A 19455-nucleotide genomic window follows, 5' to 3' on the forward strand; every position below is an offset into this window, starting at 1 on the left:
CATAAAATAAATACTAGTATACTCTTGAAAGTAGGGCCAACAAATCAGGAATGACAGCCAACCTAGACGGAGTGAGTGGAGGAGCAAATGGAAATTTATCTCTAAAGGGGGAAAATATCCCTAGAACTACCCAGTCTGGCTGAGGAGGGGGCGTGCCTCACATTTTCAGATAATGTGAATGTAGGGGATTGTGTGTGTGTGTGTGTGTGTGTGTGTGTGTGTGAGGCTGGCTCCTGACTTCGGGAGCCGCGGGGGCGCGCAGCCCAGGCCAGCTGAGCGCAGGGCCGGCCGCCACCGGCCGGGAGGGCGCGCGGGGCGGGCGCTGAACGACCGGGCACGCGGTCAGGTGACTCCGGGCGCCACGTTCCCCGGGGCCCAGCCGGCGGTGGCCGCTTGGGCCGGGCTGGGGCCAGGGCCGATCTGGGAGGCGAGAGGGGCTGATCTCTCGAAACAAAGTTGCTGGGCTGGTGGCGGCGGGGCGCGGGAGGAGACGGGGAGCTGGAGCGGCGGCGGCCGGCGGACTGGACCTGCTCGGCCTCCTCCTCCTCCTCCTCCTCCTCCTCCTCCTCGGGAGACCGCGCCCCGGGGTGCCCGGCTGCGAGCCGGTTCCCAGGGGGGCGCCACGGAGCGATCCCGCGCCCCACCCTTCCTCCTCAGCCTCCAGCGCTCCGCTCCAACAAAGGGGCAGGCCTGCGGGCGGGGAGCGGGAGGCGGAGGAGCGGGAGGAGCGAGCCGCTCGCCCGAAGTTGGGGAGTCGCCTGGCCTCGGCGGCGGAGAGCGGGCGGCCGCAGCCTGCCGCGGGCTTTCTCCCGCCGCGGGCGAGGAGGAGCCTGGGGCTCCCGCAGCCCATCGGGGAATCCCCGGGAGCGGCGCCCCCCTGCTTTGGGGTCATTTCTGCGGACGGAAAACTCTCTGGTGTTTGGCAAACTTGGTGCCTCCGCGCCCGTTCCAGGTTTGCACTGGGACTGTTTTGTTTTTTTGGCGGAACTACGAGGCAGGAAGATTGCACAAGCCAGGGGCAGTTTTAATCGGGTGTCAAAATTCTTTTTCCCTTTCGGACCTCGTTTAGGTCTCTACATTTCTTCTTTTCTTTTCTTTTTTTTAAAAAAATTGCGCCACAGAACTCACGCTTGCACACATCCCCCCCAGCCCCCCCGCGATTACTACGGCTCGAAACACATCCCAACGAGCCCTGGGCCCGCCGGGGACGCGGCGGCGGCGGCTGGCAGGCGAGGCGGGCGCGTGGGTCCCGGGAGCAGGTAAGTGCATGCATTATTGAAGCGCCGCGCCGGGTAATGTGACCCAAGCCCCGGGGAAACGGGGCGTGGGCTGCGGGGCGGACGGGCTTCCCGGAGGCTCCTGCGCCCAGGCTCCGCGTCCCGAGCTCCTTCTCCACCCCGAGGGCTGAGATGCAACCAACTTTCGCGTACACTTTCCCGGGGACCCGAGTTCTGCTACCCCGCGGCGGAGCAGAGAATGACTGGAACTTGGAGCAAGGAGGAGGTCCCGGGGATCCGTTTAGTAGGGAAAGAGCCTCACTCCCCCGACAGGTTCCGGGCTGCCGCTGGCCACCCCCCCCCCCCCCCCAGCCTCCCCCTGCCGGGGTGAGAGTCCCGCATCCGCGCCTCGCGCCGTCGGGGGCGCAGGGCCAGTGATCTCCGGGAGGGGACGTGGCCTGTCACACACGCCCCAGCCGGGGAAGGCGGGGCCGGAGGTGTCCGCTAGGAGAGGGTGGCGTGGTCGGCGGGCTGGGGAGCAGTTCCCAGCCGTCTGCCTGACAGGAAACGTGTTGGACCTCCGGGCCGTCGCTGCTCGCGAGGGTGGGGCTCCGGAGAGGGGGCGGTGCGCGGTCCCGACTCTTGGCATCTCTTTCTGCAGCTGGTAAGGTCATTCATGCCCTACCTTTGGCCCCGGATCGAGGCTCTGGTTGTCCAAGGCCACTTACAACCCCCTCCCCCCGCAAAAAAGCACCGATTTTAGGCTGTGCAACTTTTAGAAGGCACGCTGTTAAAAGACCCCCCCCTCCCCTCCCCAGACCCGGAAAGGGACTTGTTCTAGGGAGAGAGAAAACGTGCCCGACCTCCTAGACCCCGCGGACCCGCAATTTGTTTTGCATTGAACGAGAGCCCGGGGTCCAACCTGGCTCTAAGGGCTCCCCTTTCTGGGACGTCCCGGGCCGAGCCTCCCCATTTCCCAGCCATCGGGTCGCCTGGGTCACCAGGGCCTCGCGGGTCAGTTTCCCATGCGGCGCTCGGGGGTGTCGGTGGAACGGTAGCTGCGGCCCCGAGGGCACGCGTTTGAGGGAGTCCCAGGTCCTCGGGACCGGACTGGAGCTCCCGCCTCTCGGACTGGCGACAGCAGCCGCATCCACAGCTCAGTGAGCTGCACGGGCCTCAGGAAGTCGGGTGGGCCGGTCCGGCGTGGGGGACGCCGTCGGCGGGCGGACGGCGCTGCGGGATCGGGCGGAGCTGGAGGAATGCGGAGCTCGTGGGGGCTTCAGCCTCCAGCGGCGGCGGCGAGGGCCCCGGGTTACGCAGTCATTCCCCTTATTTATGGGCCCGAGGAGACAGCTCTTTAACTTTCCTTTGGGTGTTTACGTACAATTTATGGCCCTGTAAACAGTATTAATCACGGTAGTATTCACCTTCCCTTGGAGCACTTCCGAGAGGGAATGGCAGTTCTGGGCGCTGGGTGGTGTCTTTTACTGTGAATCCAGCCGGGCGGCAACCTCCCTCCCCCGGGGCTTCCCTTCGCCGTAACTCTAGCTAGGGTTTTGGTGCCCAGCGTAAATGAATGAATACTTTTTGCCCACGCATCAGCATCACATTTCCATCAAAGTTGTACATTGTTGAACACATTTGTATCCTTCCATTGTGTAATTCCCATATTATTTCGAAATTAAAACCTTCCCTTGAAGGCCATCCCCTGTCCGTTCACCCCACACACTCCTGGTGTCAGGTCCATAGGACAGCCAGCCATGCTCCCAGGAAAATGTTGGTGAACCTTGAGTTGAGTGAGTGTATTGGTTTCAGCGAGAAGATCTGGCTAACCTTTGCGCACATCCTTTTCAGGGCACAGAAACATGGAGCAATGGTAACATTACATATAAATAACGGTAAATGGTAACAATACAGGGAAAGGGCTTAAAATCTCTAAAGGGACATCCCATTCATTTCTTCTCTTTCTCAACTAGCTGGGTGTGGAAGATGGCCTTCCCTCCGTGTCATAGATGTGAAAATGGAGGGCCACCTTAAGGCACATTGTTAGTGATGAAACTTTCATTCTGTCTCCTGACCACCAATTATACCCCAATGCAGCATTTATCGATTTAGAAGGAGGTATCTTTTTTTGCCATGTTACTCAACCTGGAGTCCCCTGCCATTCATGGCAACAAGTGGAAGGTGTTGGCTAGACCTGTTTCTTCCTTCTTCCCATTCTTCCCTTGTCCTCTGATCGATCCCCCTTTCTTCTGTATCTTTGTAGTATGTAAGGGATTTTGATGATCAAGCAGGGAAAATTTGAGAAATTATCTTAAGGAGAGTGGCAAAATAAAATGTTACAATGAGCAAATATTAATGTGAAAAAGAATTAAAGTCCTGTGTAAACAGTTCACTTTTTTAATGGAGTAGGATAGGTCTCTGGGAAGCTTTGAAGTGAAGACCTTTGGCTAAGACCAGTTATGGAGAGCATTAGAAATATTTCTCAAAGGGAATAGTTACTTTCCGGTTAAGAGAATTTTGTTGGGCAAACTTGATTTTCTGTAATAAAATTTTATATGCATTCCTCTGAACAAAGTTTTTGGTTTTTGAATATAATAAAATACACTTAAGAATTCAGCAAATCTTTACAGGCATGTACCCCCAAAAGGAAATGTAACCACATAATAATACCTAAAGTCTTAACAGTAGTAGAGCAATATAAAAAAATGTAAAACTTTTTTGTACTCATAAATTTTGGGAGACTGATGACCCACAATCCACATTTTCCTCCCTACTGGAGAGTAAATTGTTCCTACAACTTTAGGAATCTACCACAGTTTTCATCTGCTTCAACTCTTTAACACAAAACTTTTTTTCTAAGGTAATTTTGATCTCTTTATTATTATAACACACCCTTTTTCTGACTGATAAGGATAAAACTCTAACAATTATTACATATTACCTATTTATATTATTATGAAATAACATGATGTTTCCTTGAATATTACATATCATAAAAATCTTCTATATATATAAAAGCCTAAGCAACCCTTATGACTGATAGAATGACTGGTCGACTGGTCGCTATGATGCGCACTGACCACCAGGGGGCAAAACACTCAACTCAGGAGCTGCCCCCTGGTGGTCATTGCGCTCTCACAGCCAACCTCCCGTGGTCCCTGCCCCTGGCTGGCCCCGATGGGCCCTTATTGGGACTGTGCGAGATGGCCCTGATCGGCCCTGATCGCTGCCCAGGCCGAGGGACTCCACCCTTGCACGAATTTGTTCACTGGGTCTCTAGTAATATATAAAACAATAGTACATAAATTTAAAAAATGAAATACATTATAAAATAACAATTCTATATGATGCATCCTTGAGTTAAAGAATTGAGGTGTCTAATCCTAGCTAGCAGTAAACTCTGGCTCTGATATATGTTGTAATACTAGTATGTGAATTATCATCCATTTTTCACAGATTAGTATTTGGATGTGTTGCCTGTTATATTCCTAATGAAATGATTAATCTATTTAATTTGCATTTGGGGTCTGCTTAAGGGACTCTTAGGATAGAGCCAGTTGCTGATTGAATTCTGAATCTGTCTGGTTTTTGGGGGGCAGTGTGTTCCAGAAGGTATTAGGGCAATGCAGCAGTCTGATATTCTTAAAGAAAAGGTGGCATTGTAAGACAGAATCTTTAGTTCTTTAAATTCTAAAGAAGCTCATGACTAATTAATTACTAAAGATTAAAATTATTTTGTTGAGTGATATCTGTACCCAGCAGAATTAATGATGTACCTTCTAAAATGACATAACATATAACTATTCAGATTTATATATAATTCAAACTATACCTGAGATCAAACCTGCATACCCAACTGCTTTTTGTTATTTCCACGTATATATTTCAGAGGCACCTCAAATTCAGCAAATCCAAACTACCTTCATTATTTCTTCCTGCAGAGGCTTATCCTCCAGAACTCCCCAGCTCAGTGAATGACTCGCCCTCTACTCAATTGTGCAAGCCAAATTGGGCAGTCATTTTGTCCCTTAGTATCCTGAGCCTCATATCCAACCAGTTCCCAAATCCTGTGCACCTTCTTTACTTAGTCTTTAAACATCCCACATATCCACCCGTTTCTTTCCATATACCCTGGTTTAGGCCACAATAATTTTCTGTCTGTAATATTACACGAGAAAAAATATAAGACTAAACACTCAGGTATTCTTTAACTACATTCCCCACTTATCACTTTTCAATATTTCATATGTCTCTCTCTCTCTCTGTGTGTATGCATGTGTATATTTGTGTACATTTATATAGATAGACATATACAGACAGATACATGCTGTCCTTCTTGAACTTAAGTTGAAGATATTATCATACTTCATTGCTATTTCATCATGTGTCTTCTACAGTCAGACATTTCCTTGCATAAGGACACAGCCATTAACCAATATTAAAGAAGTTTAACACTGATACAATAATATTGTCTAATATAACGCCTGAATTCAGGTTTTTCCACGTTATCCCAAAATGTATATTTTGAAAAATTCTGAATTCAATCAAGGATTACCTAATTAAATTCTTCTCATCTTTTGAAAACTTAGCTCAAATGTCACTTCTTCAAGGAAAATTGCCCAGGGCAGGTTAGATTGCCCTGCTCTGTGATGGTGTTACTCTGTGCATCTCTTTTGTATGTTTGTACATATCAGAATAATTAATTATATAATTAACCGCTTAGTATCTATAAACTTCTTGATGGCAGAGGCTGTGTCTCTTTTTGATAGTCATATCCCCATTCCCAGATCAGTGCCTTATACATAGCAGGCACTGAATAAATATTTCCTGAATAAATGGTGACGATATATAACTGTATATGACTATATGTATTAAATGTGTATATATCTATTTTTTCAAGTCCATACTTTCCCTTTTCTCTTTAGGTATTGATGCCTTAAAAAAAAAAGAAGAAAAAAAAAAGGAGGATTTAGTAAAGTGTTTGGATTTTACTGAAACTCAGCGAAGATGGCCAAGTATGGAGAACATGAGGCCAGGCCTGATGATGGGCAGAATGAGTTCAGTGACATCATTAAGTCCCGATCTGGTAAGTAATGGGAGCCTAAGAAAATCCCAGGTTTATATGCATAAACTACTTAAAAGACATAGGTTTAAAAAAAATTTTTTTTTGGCTTGTGTTGCACTGTTCTTGTGAGATAAATTTCTTTTGAGAAATATAATTCTGACAAAGGAGTATTATATTATAAAAGGTAACATAGTGTCTCTGACTGTCCTATCTGAATTTCTCAACCCAGTTTGATCTCATCCTGTGCTGACTGGCATTGTTTAGTTACACTGCGACCAGCAGTTGAATGCTGTTCATTTACCAGACTCACCCCTTTCAACACAAAAATATTGCTGAGCATATTTTCCCTTTTCAGCCTATTTTATGAAGTTGAAAGGATTATATACTTAAAGTAGGAAGTACCGTTTTTTCTGGCAGGATGGATCTTCTGTAGTTTTGCTTCAATCACATATGACCTTACCCCGATTCCTTTTGGTGGTCAGGGCTAGGCCTACAGGTTTCTTACCTCTGTTTCCATCTTTGAAACTTCTTATGAACCTTCTCAAGGTACAGTTTTCACCTAGGTAACCTAATAAACCGGACTAACACAGATTAATGGTTTTCATCTGAACATTTAAATTGGGGACCTAAGATACCGCTCTCCCCCCCAGTCTTTTAATGTAACCAAGTGCTTTTCTGCTCTCACTGTTCAAATGAATCAACTGGGGAGATTTTTTTTTTTTTAATGCAGATGCACTGGCTCCTCTCCATACCTACTGAATAATAAATTCTGTATTTTAAAAAAGCTTCAAATATGATTTTGAGACAGGCTCTAAGGGGAGGTATTTTTGAGTAGGCTGGGCTTGTTTGAGCTTTGAAAATTACACAGAACTCTACCCTGGGTGTGAACACTGTACTTAAGTAACCTTGAGAGTTAGTCACAGGCATAAAATTACAACCAGTGTCCCTTTAAGATAAAAACAGTAATATACAGCCTGTTTTGCTCCGTGTATCATGTTTATATTATATTAGGAGCTTATTTCTCAGTACATGAAACTGCAGAAATATGCACTGAAAATCAGCTCTAACTTAATAGACATACATACTTAAGACACACATTTCTTTCTGTGGTACTGGTATTGGTTGATTGGTAAAGATTTTGGTTATAACAGTCCTGGCTCTAAATTTATAGTGACTGCTGTGGAGCTCGAAGGATCTTTAGGTACATTACAGCTTACTATCCTGTTTTAAACATCTGAGGATGCCTTTTCCTCTAAAATTCTTTTTGTTTTAAATATTTTAGTAATATAAAATATTATGTAGATATAAGGGATTATTAATATTTTCTTAAGAGTATAGAATGTGTATCCAGACTATGTAAATGTAACACAGAGGAATGTGAAAGTGAGACAATTTAACATATCCATGATGGTCATGTTCTATAAATTGTGAGGAGATATATTCTTAAATAGTTGTCTGAGTCAACCTCTATTACAGTAAGACCTTTGATATTTTTAACTATGTGCTTTAACCATGCCCATAAAAAGTAATTGAATAAGTTTCGAAATGCTAAGTATATATGATGAATCCACATAGCTTCCAAACTGTTTTTTAAATTAAAAATTATCATTTAGAAAGACTTACAATTCTCATACACTGTTGGGGGACAGTTGGGCAGAAATTATTACATGTTTTTAACATGTGTATACCAATTAGCCCATTAACTCTATTTTTAGAGTTATTTCCTAAAATACACAGAAATGCACAAGCAAGAAGTTGGTCACAACATTTTTATAATAGGAAAAAATTGGAAACACCATAAAAATACAGTATTGAGGACTGGTTAAGTCATAATTTCCCAAAGTATTTTGAAAATAGCATAAGTTCTAATTAAAAAAGGATGCCATGGACAAATAATTTTAGGAAATAGTGGTCAGCCTACTCTGTTCATTTAGTGTAGGGCCTCTGAACTGATTGTAGAGAATCTCAGTGGAGTTAATTATATTAGGTATATTCATAAAGCAATTACATTCATAATATGTTATTGATATATGTATATATAAGCATAGAAATGTGTTCTTGACATTGTCAAGTAAAATATGAATTCAGTTATGTGAAAATTATTTTTTAAAACAATTTAGCAGATTGTACACTACAATGTTAATAGTGTTAACCTTGGCATTTTGGGATTATTATTTTTCTCTTTTTGCTCGTATGTATTTTCTAAAGTTCTTCAATGAGCCTGCATTACTTCGTTCTTATTTTTAAAGAGTCTCAAATTGCTTAGAGTGTTTCAATGCCAAGGCTCTGACTGTTACATTTTTTTTGCTTGGTGGCACCTACTTCAAAACACATTGAAAAGTTAGCTGTTGCATAGCTGAGATATGAATCACATTCTTTTGGCTGTATTATGTTGCAAGAGCCAGTAGATAAATTTGGATTTGAATGGGCCTGTTAGTCCCAATTCTGCTTTCTGGAAGGCACAGTTTTGATTCTTTTTAGGTAAATATTAGTATACAGTAGTAATGTCTTTTGGTATACCAAAATGTACATATTGAATAGGTATTTTTAGTTCAGATTAATTCAAAGGAATCATCCACATATAATGCATTTTTAAAAAAAGATTCTTCTTGGACATGTTCTATGCTTAAGTTGTTGCTTTCTCATTGTTTTAAAGGGATGTTTTCCGATGGAAGAATTTTGAATCTAATCTGCTTCTCTAGATTTCTTCCTTTTGGAGATTGGATATGGGGGAGGGAGAAAAGATTAGGGTGGGAAAAACTAAAGTTGAGAGTAAATTGATTAATTTAATCTCTTGGTTTATCAAAGATTCTTCCTTTCTCACTCCTTCCCAAATACTTTAGTTTGGAAAGTTAAAAGCCTGGTATAACAAAAATATTTGTGCATTTTACATTCAGTTATGGGGATTATTTATATTGCCCTCATTCATTATTATTTGGCTTTATGAGGTATATGAGGTTTTACATTTTTTATGTTATTTCCACCTTCTAAACAAACATATGAAGTTATCAAGGGTAGATGATGAAAATGTGTATACCAATTAGCCCATTAACTCTATATGGGGCATATACACTGATTGGCCAGATTGTTATGATCTCTGAATGCATAATAATCTGGTCACTCAGTGTATATCCTATATAATAAAAGGCTAACATGCAAATTGTTCCCTCAACCAGGTGTTCGACCAGCAGGCAAGCCGGCCAACTGCCCATGTCCCCTCCCTGTGGCCAGGCTGGCCGGACCCCACCCATGCACGAATTCATGCACCGGGCCTCTAAGACATATATATATATATATATATATATATATATATATATATACACACACACACACACACACACACACACACACACACACACACACACACACTGAGTGGCCAGATTATTATGCGTTCAGAGATCATAATAATCTGGCCACTCAGTGTATGGTCCCATATATTTCTTTATGGTTGTACCACATTTGCCTTGGATTTGAAGGAACATTAGAAAAGAACTTGAAATAATATGACCTTTAATTATTAAGAGCTTGGGGTCGGGTAAACGGAGACTTGTCTTTTCCAAACTTAAACACACCTACGTCGTTTGTCATCAGTAACTGCATCTTTGACAGCCTGGATTAGTGGGCTTCAGAAAGCTTATCAAGTTAGTAAATATTGTGAGAAAGTAGGCCAAGATATAGAGTTGTTTGTTTGTTTTTAATGGAAACATATAGCCAATGGAGTCTGTGATGTGTACATTTCTGTTTGGAACATTTTAAACATGAAATAATACAATGGTTTGGGATGCATGTCAAGTCAAAGAATATGCTCATTGCTACTTCATCCTATCAATAGCTAACACATGTTAAAGCTGGTAATATAGACAAGGCATCCTTTTCTGTTGTTCTCAGTTCTGTTGTGGTTAAGTTTTAACCGAGACCCTCCTAACCAGGGTAGCTTTCAGGGCTAAAGACAGTGTGTCAGCTGGCTACCTGTGGGGATTTTGACAATCCGGGGATTCGAATCATAGACGCTTAGATGGGAAGGGGCCATTTGTTGAATGAGTTAGTCAGGTAAACGCCACATTGTTGCATGATTCAATTCGTTCTTTAAGTACCTTGGGTAGGAAGCCTGTGTATAACAATCTTACCCTTTCTTCTTCCACCTTTGTGGATCTAATTGCTGAGAGAATTTTAGAGGCCATCTAACTCGGCCATGCCTGCAAGGTGGTTACCCATCCTCTGCTTGCACACCTCCAATGATGGTATCTCATTGGTGATGATGATGAGGATGATGATTCTAGCAATTTACATTTATTGAACACATACTGTGTGCAGACGTGGTGTCAAGAGTTTCATCCTCACAACTACTGTTTTACAGATGACAAATGTGAGCCACACAGAAGTAGTTGACCACATTGGCCTTCCTTCTAGTTCTCCAAAGGCCCAGTTGTGCCGATCTCAGGGCCTTTGCACATCCCTTTACACCTGTCTTTGTCTGATGGGCTCCCTGTTAGCATCTAGATTTAGACGTAAATGCAATGTTTGAGAGATCTTCCTAGATAGATCTTTAGAAAGTAGGTCTCCCTTGCCCAGCTAGAGTGGCTCAGTTGGTTGAGTATCACTCTGTGCATTGAATGGCTGCTGGTTAGATTCCTGGTCAGGGCACATACTTGGATTGAGGGTTTGAAGAAGGCAATCGATCTATATTTCTTTCTCACATTGATCTCTCTCTCTCTCTCTCTCTCTCTCTCTCTCTCTCTCTCTCTCTCAAGCATGTCCTCTGGCGAGGATTAAAAGAAAAAGAAAGTAGCTCTCCTGATCACTCTTGACTGCATCAGTATATTTAAATTCTCTCTTTGTTCTTATCTCTATCTGGCACTCTTCTTGTTGTGTGTATTTATTAATGTACGTCCCACTAGAATTTAATTCCAGAGGTGCAGAGACCAAACTGCTAGCTCATAGTAGGTGAGCAATGAATGTTTATTCAATGAAAAAAAGGCTTACAAAGCTAGAAAGTGCCAGATCTGGGATTAGAGCTCAGGAGATCTGACTCCAGAAACCTTGCATTTGACCTCCACATAGTGCTGAGTCTTCTAGTTTACAAGGTCGTTTATTTTGTTGCTTGTGGAATTCTTCGTTGGGAGCCTAAATCTGTTGCTTACAAAGTTTTCACAGTATGAGTTGGACTTATACATGCCTCTGCCTCTTTCTTTATGGTGACCGAGGTCGGGACTCCAGGCTGTGAGGGAGAGCCTTCCTGGGCCCCCAGTTGTCATCGCAGTGCTGCCAAGGGAGGGCCGAATTGTAGGAGACACGACCTGCTGCTCCCAGACCTGCCCTGGCCTTCCCTGGCTCTGGTCTTTGTCATTCTCTGTCAAGAGTTAGCAAAGGGGAAAATACCAGGGGACAGGCAGTCCTCTGGGTGGAAGGTAGAGAAACTGATCATCTGTTTGTGACGTGAATTCTCCCTTCTCTTTTCTTCCGACTGCTGCTCAAGGCTTTTCACTGGCTGGTGAAAAAAGGTAGAGGATTTCAGATGCACTGCGATTTGGCACAGTTTAAGTCCTGGTCTGATGCCCAGATGGGTATCTGTGGGTTGAAAGAGTTGGTAAGAGGTGGGGGGAGGGAGAAGGGAGAAAAGAGAGGCCAGGGAAATAAAAAGAAAGTGAATTATTTAAGATGGAATATTACACCTGGTCACATTTACTGCAAGCCTTCTAAAAAGATGCTATATTTGCGATAAAGTAAGCTTGCTTAGCAAGATTCAGTTTTATGAAAATTAGGAGGAAGATTATCGTGTTTGTTTATCTTTCAGAAGCCTTTCTTTACAAAGGACAGTGGTTAAGTTGTATTTAGGGAGTCACTGGTCTGCTTTTCTCTCTCATTTAAAAAAAATATCATTGTGGGGATTTTTCTAAAGAGCTTAAGGGACTGTAAAAATTAGTGTTTTTTTTGTTTTTTTTTTTTTCTGAAGCTTTGCATGGCTGGAATACCTGTGCTCTGAAGGAAGGTCTTTGAACAGGTTTGTTTTTTTCCATGAGCCCTGGGGATTTGTGGTGAGGGACAAGTAACCCTGATGGAAATTCAACTCTGACAGAGTTGAGCAGCTATTCTCGTAATGCCTGTAACATCTTCTCCGTGTTGTTTCCTCATTGTGCTGAAATAGTGCAATCATAGAAAAGTTTTCTATATAGATGTGATTCCCCTGACTTGTGACTATGGTTGTGAAAGGTTGGTAGGTGATCCATACGTGATCGGAAAATGTGAATTGCTGAGAATGTTCTAGTGAAAGTACATTAATTATATAGACAGAACGGAAAACTCAATTTTATTGAACCTTCGTTGAGGCCAGACATTTAAACTACATGCTGATATGATGGTTTTCAGGGAACAAGGGAACATGTAAGGTCATTGAAGCAGTTGTAAATATTAGTTAAAATTTAATCGTGAAAGGATACTCAGGTGGTTTCAGATGTATTGACTGGACGACCCCTCTCATCCCCCGCCGAAGCTGTGTGTGGAGGCAGAGGTGTTTGCTATATTATTATTTTTGTATACCATAACTGTATAATAATAAACACTCAATTTGGTATTCAGAATGTGAGTTTTTAAATACCTATGTATTTACTCTCAAAATGCTGGTTTGTGAGCTGAGAAATCTAGTTCAGACCCAGCCTTTTCACATTTGCTTCTTCTGCCCCTGGGTGTGCACATGCCAGCTGCCGGAGGCTTGCACGCACCGTTTGCACAGCCAAATACCGAGGCTGATTGCAGCTGGTGGGGCTCTCTGTCAGAAGCCTGTGCTGCTGGCCTAGGGATGGGGGAACTGTTTGTATGTGCTCACTTGGCAGCTATGCTTAAGGTTGGGGGTGGTAAAACCTCGCATCAGTTTAGAGAATTCAGTTTCTTTAAGAAAAATCAATCCTGTCCATCATAGCCATCGAGCTCAAAGCGTAAAGTGTGAGAATAACATCTCATAGGTGAATATTTTCAAGTGAACTTTTCTTGGTGAGTGGGTGGCCAGTTAGTTGTTACGATTTCTGTCTAGTTCAATAACTCTTACATTTAATTATGAAGCAAATTGTTATGAAAGGGAAGAAGAGAACACATAATCACATTTCTGATGTAGCAGCGGAATCCATTAGAAAATATCACTTTGTGTCTCTAAAGTGGTGCAACTGTGCAATAAATACGGTGCTGTAATTGAAAATGTATTATCTGTTTAGATCTTTTCTAATTCCATGGTGTTAATACTTGCAAATTTCTTCCATTCCTTTTTCTTTTTCAAAAAACCTTTATTGTTGAGATTATTACAGATATCCCCCCATGTCCCCCTCCAGCTGGTTCCTACCCTGCCCCAGGCCTTTGCCACCCTATTGTGTTCATAGGTAATGCATATATGCGTATAAGATCTTTGTTTAATCTCTTCCCACCCCCAACCCCCTTCCCTCTGAGAATCCTCAGTCTGCTCCATTTCCATGCCTCTGATTCTATTTTATTCACCAGTTTATTCTGTTCATTAGATTTCTTATTCATTTATTTTGATTTTTAGATTCAGTTGTTGATAGGTATGTATTTGTTGCCATTTTGTTGTTCATAGTTTTGATCTTTTTCTTTTTCTTCTTCTTCCCCTTCTTAAAGAATACCCTTCAACATTTAATATAATACTGGTTTGGTGGTGATGAACTTTAGTTTTTTATAGTCTGTGAAGCTCTTTATCTGACCTGCATTCTAAATGATAGCTTTGCTGGGTAGAGTAATCTTGTTTGTAGGTCCTTGCAATTCATCACTTTAAATATTTCTTGCTATTCCCTTCTGGCCTGCATAGTTTCTGTTGAGAAATCAGCTGACAGTCACATGGTCATTCCCTGGTAGGTAACTAACTGCTTTTCTCTTGCTGCTGTTATGATTCTCTCTTTGTCTTTAGCCCTTGGCATTTTATTTATTTATTTATTTATTTATTTATTTATTTATTTATTTATTTATTTTACTGATTTGAGAGAGAGAGGAAGCGGGCATGAGAGAGAGAGAGAGAGAGAGAGAGAGAGAGAGAGAGAGAGAGAGAGAAAGAGAGAGAGAGATATCCAACCCACAACCTTGGTATATTGGGATGATGCTCTAATCAACTGAGCTACCAGACCAGAGCATCCCTTGGCATTTTAATTATGATGTGTGTTGGTGTGGTCCTCTTTGGATTCCTCTTGTTTGGAACTCTCTGTGCTTCCTGGATTTGTAAGTCTATTTCTTTCACCAGGTAGGGGAAGTTTTCTGTAATTATTTCTTCAAATTGGTTTCAATATCTTGCTCTCTCTCTTCTTCTGGCACCTCCCATAATGTGAATGTTGGTATGCTTGAAGTTGTCCCGCCAGGAGGAACAAGGGGTCCCAACCCCACACCTGACCCCCAGTCCAGGGTTCCAGAGCTGGGAAAAGAAGTCCCTATGGGCAGTAAGAACTATGGGCTGTAAAAACCAGTGCTGATTGATGCTCACACTATCTTCATATTTTGGGATTCTTTTTTCTTTTTGCTCTTCTTGTTGGGTGTTTTTTGCTTCCTCATATTTCAAACTGTTGATTTGATTCTTAGAATCCTCTACTCTACTGTTGAATCCCTGTTATTATTCTTTATTTCAGTCACTGTATGATTAATTTCTGACTGGTCCTTTTCCATTTTTTTTTTTTCTTTTTGGAGCTTTCTGGAAGATTCTTGAGTAACTTTATAACCGTGGTTTTGAACTCTATATCCAGTAGTTTGCTTTTTTCCATTTCTTTCATTTGTGACATGTTTCTTTGTCTCCGCATTTTGGCAGCTTCCCTGTGTTTGTTTCTATGTATTGGGTAGAGCTGTTGTATCTCCTTGGGTTGGTAGAATGTCCTTGTGTAGTAGGTGTCCCTTAAGGCCCAGGGGCTCAGCCTCCCCAGTCACCTGAACTGGGAGCTCTGGGTGCACCCCTTTGTGGGCTGTGAGCACAGTCTTGTTGTAGTTGAGACTTGCTTGCTGTTGGTGTCACTGGGAGGAATAGACCTCCAGGCCCATTGGCTGTGAGGACCAGCTTCGACTACAGTGGGAGAGCTGCTGTGCAGGAGACAGCCCTATGGAGCAGGACTTGCTTCAGTGGGGCTTTGGTGCTCACTGAGTCTGCCCCTTGAGTGTGTTGCTTATGGATGTGTAGAGCCGTAATCTGGTGTGGTCTGACACTGACCACTGGGTACACTGACTCTTGGGTCTCCAGGGAGGTGCAAAGTCAGCCACTGCCTGGGGCCATCCAGCAGGAGCTACAGAGAGATCTTCAGATTTCTCTCTCAGGTTTGAAAGTGCCCAGATGAGGCCCAACTCTGAAGCAAGGCAGGCTGGTGCTGGCACGGGGTCTTGGGCCTTTTATTGACAGGTTTGGGGCTCCTTGACCCAGCTGAAGCTTGTTTGAGATATTTTAGCCTGAGCAAGGACAGGCCATTCATATGCAAAAGCTTCTGCACACAGCTTGGGTGAGGTTGTAAATTGGATGAGGCAGCGTCTTAGGGAATCACCAGGGCAGAGCAAATAGAAATGGCTGCCAGTCAGCCCTGCAACGGGGAGGTCCCAGCATAGGAACTATGATCCCTGTGAGCACCTCCGTCTGGGAGAAAGCCACCCTCAAGTTCCTGCTCTGATACCGGATAATCCAGTTCCTCCTCGTATGTGTCTGTGATTCCCAGAGCCTCGTCCTGGTTCTGGAGCTTAGAGGAAGTGGGATGGTGTAAGTTCAGTTCATGGTGCTGGCCTTTTAAGAGGAACAGCTGGGTCTCCAACAACCTCTGTGTCACTGAGCCCCAATTCACACTGGTTTTATAGCCCGTCATTCTTACTGCATGTAGGGGCTTCTTTCCCCAGCTCTGGGACCCTGGGCTGGGGATCTGGTGTGGGGCTGGGACCCCTTGTTCCTTCAGGCGGCCTCCATAGAGACGATCTCCCTCCCTATTAACAAAGCGGCCCACGTGGGTGCTGGACCAGCCCATTCTGGGTCTCCGCACCTCCTACCAGTCTCAGTGTGCTTTCTTCCTTACTTCTCTAGTTGTAGGACTTCCATTCAGTCAGCTTTCCAGTGGTTTTGGATGATGGTTGTTCTGTATTTTAGTTGTATTTTTGATGGGGTTGTGGGAGGCGGCGAGTACAGGCGTTTACCTATGCCACCATCTTCAAATCCCCCATTCCTTTTTCTTTTTAAGATTTTGGTATTGTTCTTCAGTGTGATCTTTACATGAGGAGACTGTTTGTTTGGGGGTGGGGCGGGGCATAACATTTTGAGGGTGATACTAATTGGTTGGTTCTCTTGCTCCTCACAGGCTGTGTGTGAATCATGTCAATATTAATTCAGTAATTACATACATGTATGCATATGCTTTTATTTTGAAAGTCAGGCTTTGGGCTCTTTCCATGTGGGGTTTCTAACCCAGGCTGCATGTCACAACCACCCTTTGGGATTCTGACTCAGTCACGTGAGTAGGTTCCCGGCATCTGGAATTTTAATAAGCTGTGTTTAGTGCCATTGATTTATGGACAAAGGAGGCAGGTTTAAGACTCCCGGAACGAAAGAGAATGTGGTCTGTGCATTTCAGAGAAGCAAGGAGAGTGTTAGTCAAAGAGTGAAGATTATTTCTCCTTGTAAACACTGCCCTTTAAACAATTTCAAAAGTCAGTAGATATGTTGGTATTGGGCATTTCCCCCCCTTTTGATTTGTATTTTGGAGAGCTTGGGTTGTGCTGAGCCAAGGTAAAACTGTGGAAGTTGGTCAGGAGAGTGATGGCATTGTTGGTGCATTTCTTATTGTGGCCCATTGAACCAGAAGATCATACCAAAATATTCAGCACCAAAGTATTCCTTCACTGAGCTCCTGTCAAAGATGGCTTGCTTTGTTTTCTGTGTTCAATTGATTGTTCTCTTCATCCCTACTTCCCCTCCCCACCCTGTGTCTATTCTCCCACCCCCCAAATTTGAAACCTCCATCCTTCAAACTTCAGCAAAACATTCTACCACCTGATCACCGAGCTAGAATTCATCTCTGCCTCCTGTTCACTGTTTATTTCTGTTTTTGGCTCTTTTTGTTTGTGTATGGGTATATGCTTTTCTGATTTGACTTTCTGATGCCAGTAGGTAGATTAGTTGCTACAAACAGTAACTGCACTATAAAGGTTTACTGTGTACCTTCAGGATTAAAAAAAAAAATCAGATGTGCTTCTATATAATGGTTGTTGTTCAGTTTTTGTTTTTTTTTTAAATCATGGGTTCCGCAGTGAGTAAGACATGTGTCTATTCTTAAGGTGCTCTCAGGCTGCTTGGGAAGAGAGGCACAAATAGGCATCCTTGGTGCACACAAGGCCATGGGAACATAGGAAAAGGAAGCACAGATTCTTGCCCTGGTAGGAATGAGAGGGCTGTAAGAGGAGGGAATTGGAACTATGCTGTGAAGGATGCATAGGAGACAGCCATGTGGACAGCAAAGGAAGGGCATTGCAGAAGAACAATGCATTTTGAGTCTGTAGCTGGAGTATGGCTGGGGCTTTGCAGAGGATGAGCGAGATTGGGGCCAGATTTTGAAAGCTCTTTTGAAGTAGGCTAAGAGGTGTGATCTTTTCTCTGGAGGGAGTCACTATGAGATTTGAAGTTGGTTAATGACTGGCTCCATACTGTTCTTCAGAAAGATGACTTGGTTGGCAGTATGAAAGATCCCTTTAGAAGGGAGGAGAGTTGGAGGGAGGCAGGGAGCAGGTAAGAGTTGAGAAAATAATTGAGGTTAGAGATGCTAGGGGCTTGGACCAGAGTGGCACGGGTGGAGATGGAGGAGGAGAAAGGCTTTGAAAGATGGTTAGCCGTTAGTCACAACACAGCTAAAGCCTCATTGTACACTTTACCTTCATGGGATTTGTTTTGCATTTTTAATCACAGGTATAGTTTTTCAAATCATGTTGTAATTCAAGTTTTCAACACTGTCAGTTATTAGCTCTTCCTCCAGAAATAATTGTCTTAACTTGATTAGTTTCTTAACATTTAAAAAAATATTTTTATTGATTTCAGAGAGGAAGGAGAGGGAGAGAGAGAGATAGAAACATCAATGATGAAAGAGAATCATTGATCAGCTGCCTCCTGCATGCCCCCTACTGGGGATCAGGCCCGCAACCCAGGCATGTGCCCTTGACTAGAATGGAACCTGGGACCCTTCAGTCCACAGGCCAGACATTCTATTCACTGAGCCAAATCAGCTAGGTTTAACATTTTAAAGATAGGTGGTTTTTTTTTTTACTTTTTATTGAAGTTGATTACTGCTGTTTTTCTTACATTTCCTCTGGGTCAGTATATTTAGAAAAATTTACATTGAATTAAATTTCATTAGCCTTCATATTTTTTCTACATATATATTCTGAAAGAAAGGTCATGCTTCAGAAAAAATTAAATTAGTTAAAATGAGAGAAAAAATATGTTTATTCCATACAATATAAAAGTTCTTTGAAAAGGTAGCAAAGAAAGGTAATATTCATTTCATCTTAAAGTGAAGATAATAGTCTTAGGCAGCCAACAGAAAATCTATATGCAAACAGAGCCTGGAAAACTATTTCAGAGGGACCTCAATTGTATAGAATGTTTCATGTGATGATGTGAATATAATGTCAGCCTATATTTTAATTTCAGCTTCAGATAGGATGAGAAAATGCAGATTAAAAATAAATTAGGAACAGATGTTGAGAAGTACTTCTTCATTTAGGGAACAATGAAGTGGTAGAAAGGTCAGAGTTCCGTTAATAAAGCTGGATGTTAAGAAATCATAATTATTTGGGTAACAGATGCTTTTTGTAATGTGAGGCTCTGCTGTGGAGGTTTGGGGAATAGGAGAAAGAAGAGGCTGTTATTGTCATATAGTGTTTTTTTTTTAATTTTATATTTGAAATCCTTACATCCAGTAGGCTAACTTTAAATTCATGTACATAAGACAAGTATTCCAGAATGGTGGTTCTCTTGGCCTTTAAGAAAACAGAAGGTGTCATTTGGAATCTCTGCATTGTTGGGGTGTTCAAAAACACCAACTTTTTTATGTGGCCGGTGTAATTGGCTGTCTTGCCTGTGAATCTAGCTATCTTTAAGATTCAGCTCTATCCTAAGCAGTGGAGATCATTAGGGAAGGACTTCATTTGTCTGTGGGGTTGGCACAGGGTGACTGA

General features: G+C 43.0%; 1 protein-coding gene across 2 annotated transcripts in view; it reads left to right on the top strand.

Moving 5' to 3' along the window:
- The first annotated feature begins 821 nt into the window (after nucleotides 1–821).
- UTRN (utrophin) overlaps nucleotides 822–19455 on the top strand; it is a 454275-nt gene continuing 435641 nt past the window's right edge. The window contains exons 1-2 of one of the 2 annotated variants that reach the window (XM_079779951.1): nucleotides 822–1259; nucleotides 6146–6306. In XM_079779951.1, the coding sequence (XP_079636077.1) occupies nucleotides 6228–6306 (79 nt within the window). In that variant the 5' untranslated portion in view covers nucleotides 822–1259; nucleotides 6146–6227. Of the gene's footprint in view, nucleotides 1260–1744; nucleotides 1882–6145; nucleotides 6307–19455 lie in introns of those variants that run through there. The other variant, XM_079779952.1, reaches the window with a different exon arrangement.

Source organism: Cnephaeus nilssonii (genome assembly GCF_951640355.1).
Source record: "Cnephaeus nilssonii genome assembly, chromosome: 9".
NCBI classification, from domain to species: domain Eukaryota; kingdom Metazoa; phylum Chordata; class Mammalia; order Chiroptera; family Vespertilionidae; genus Cnephaeus; species Cnephaeus nilssonii.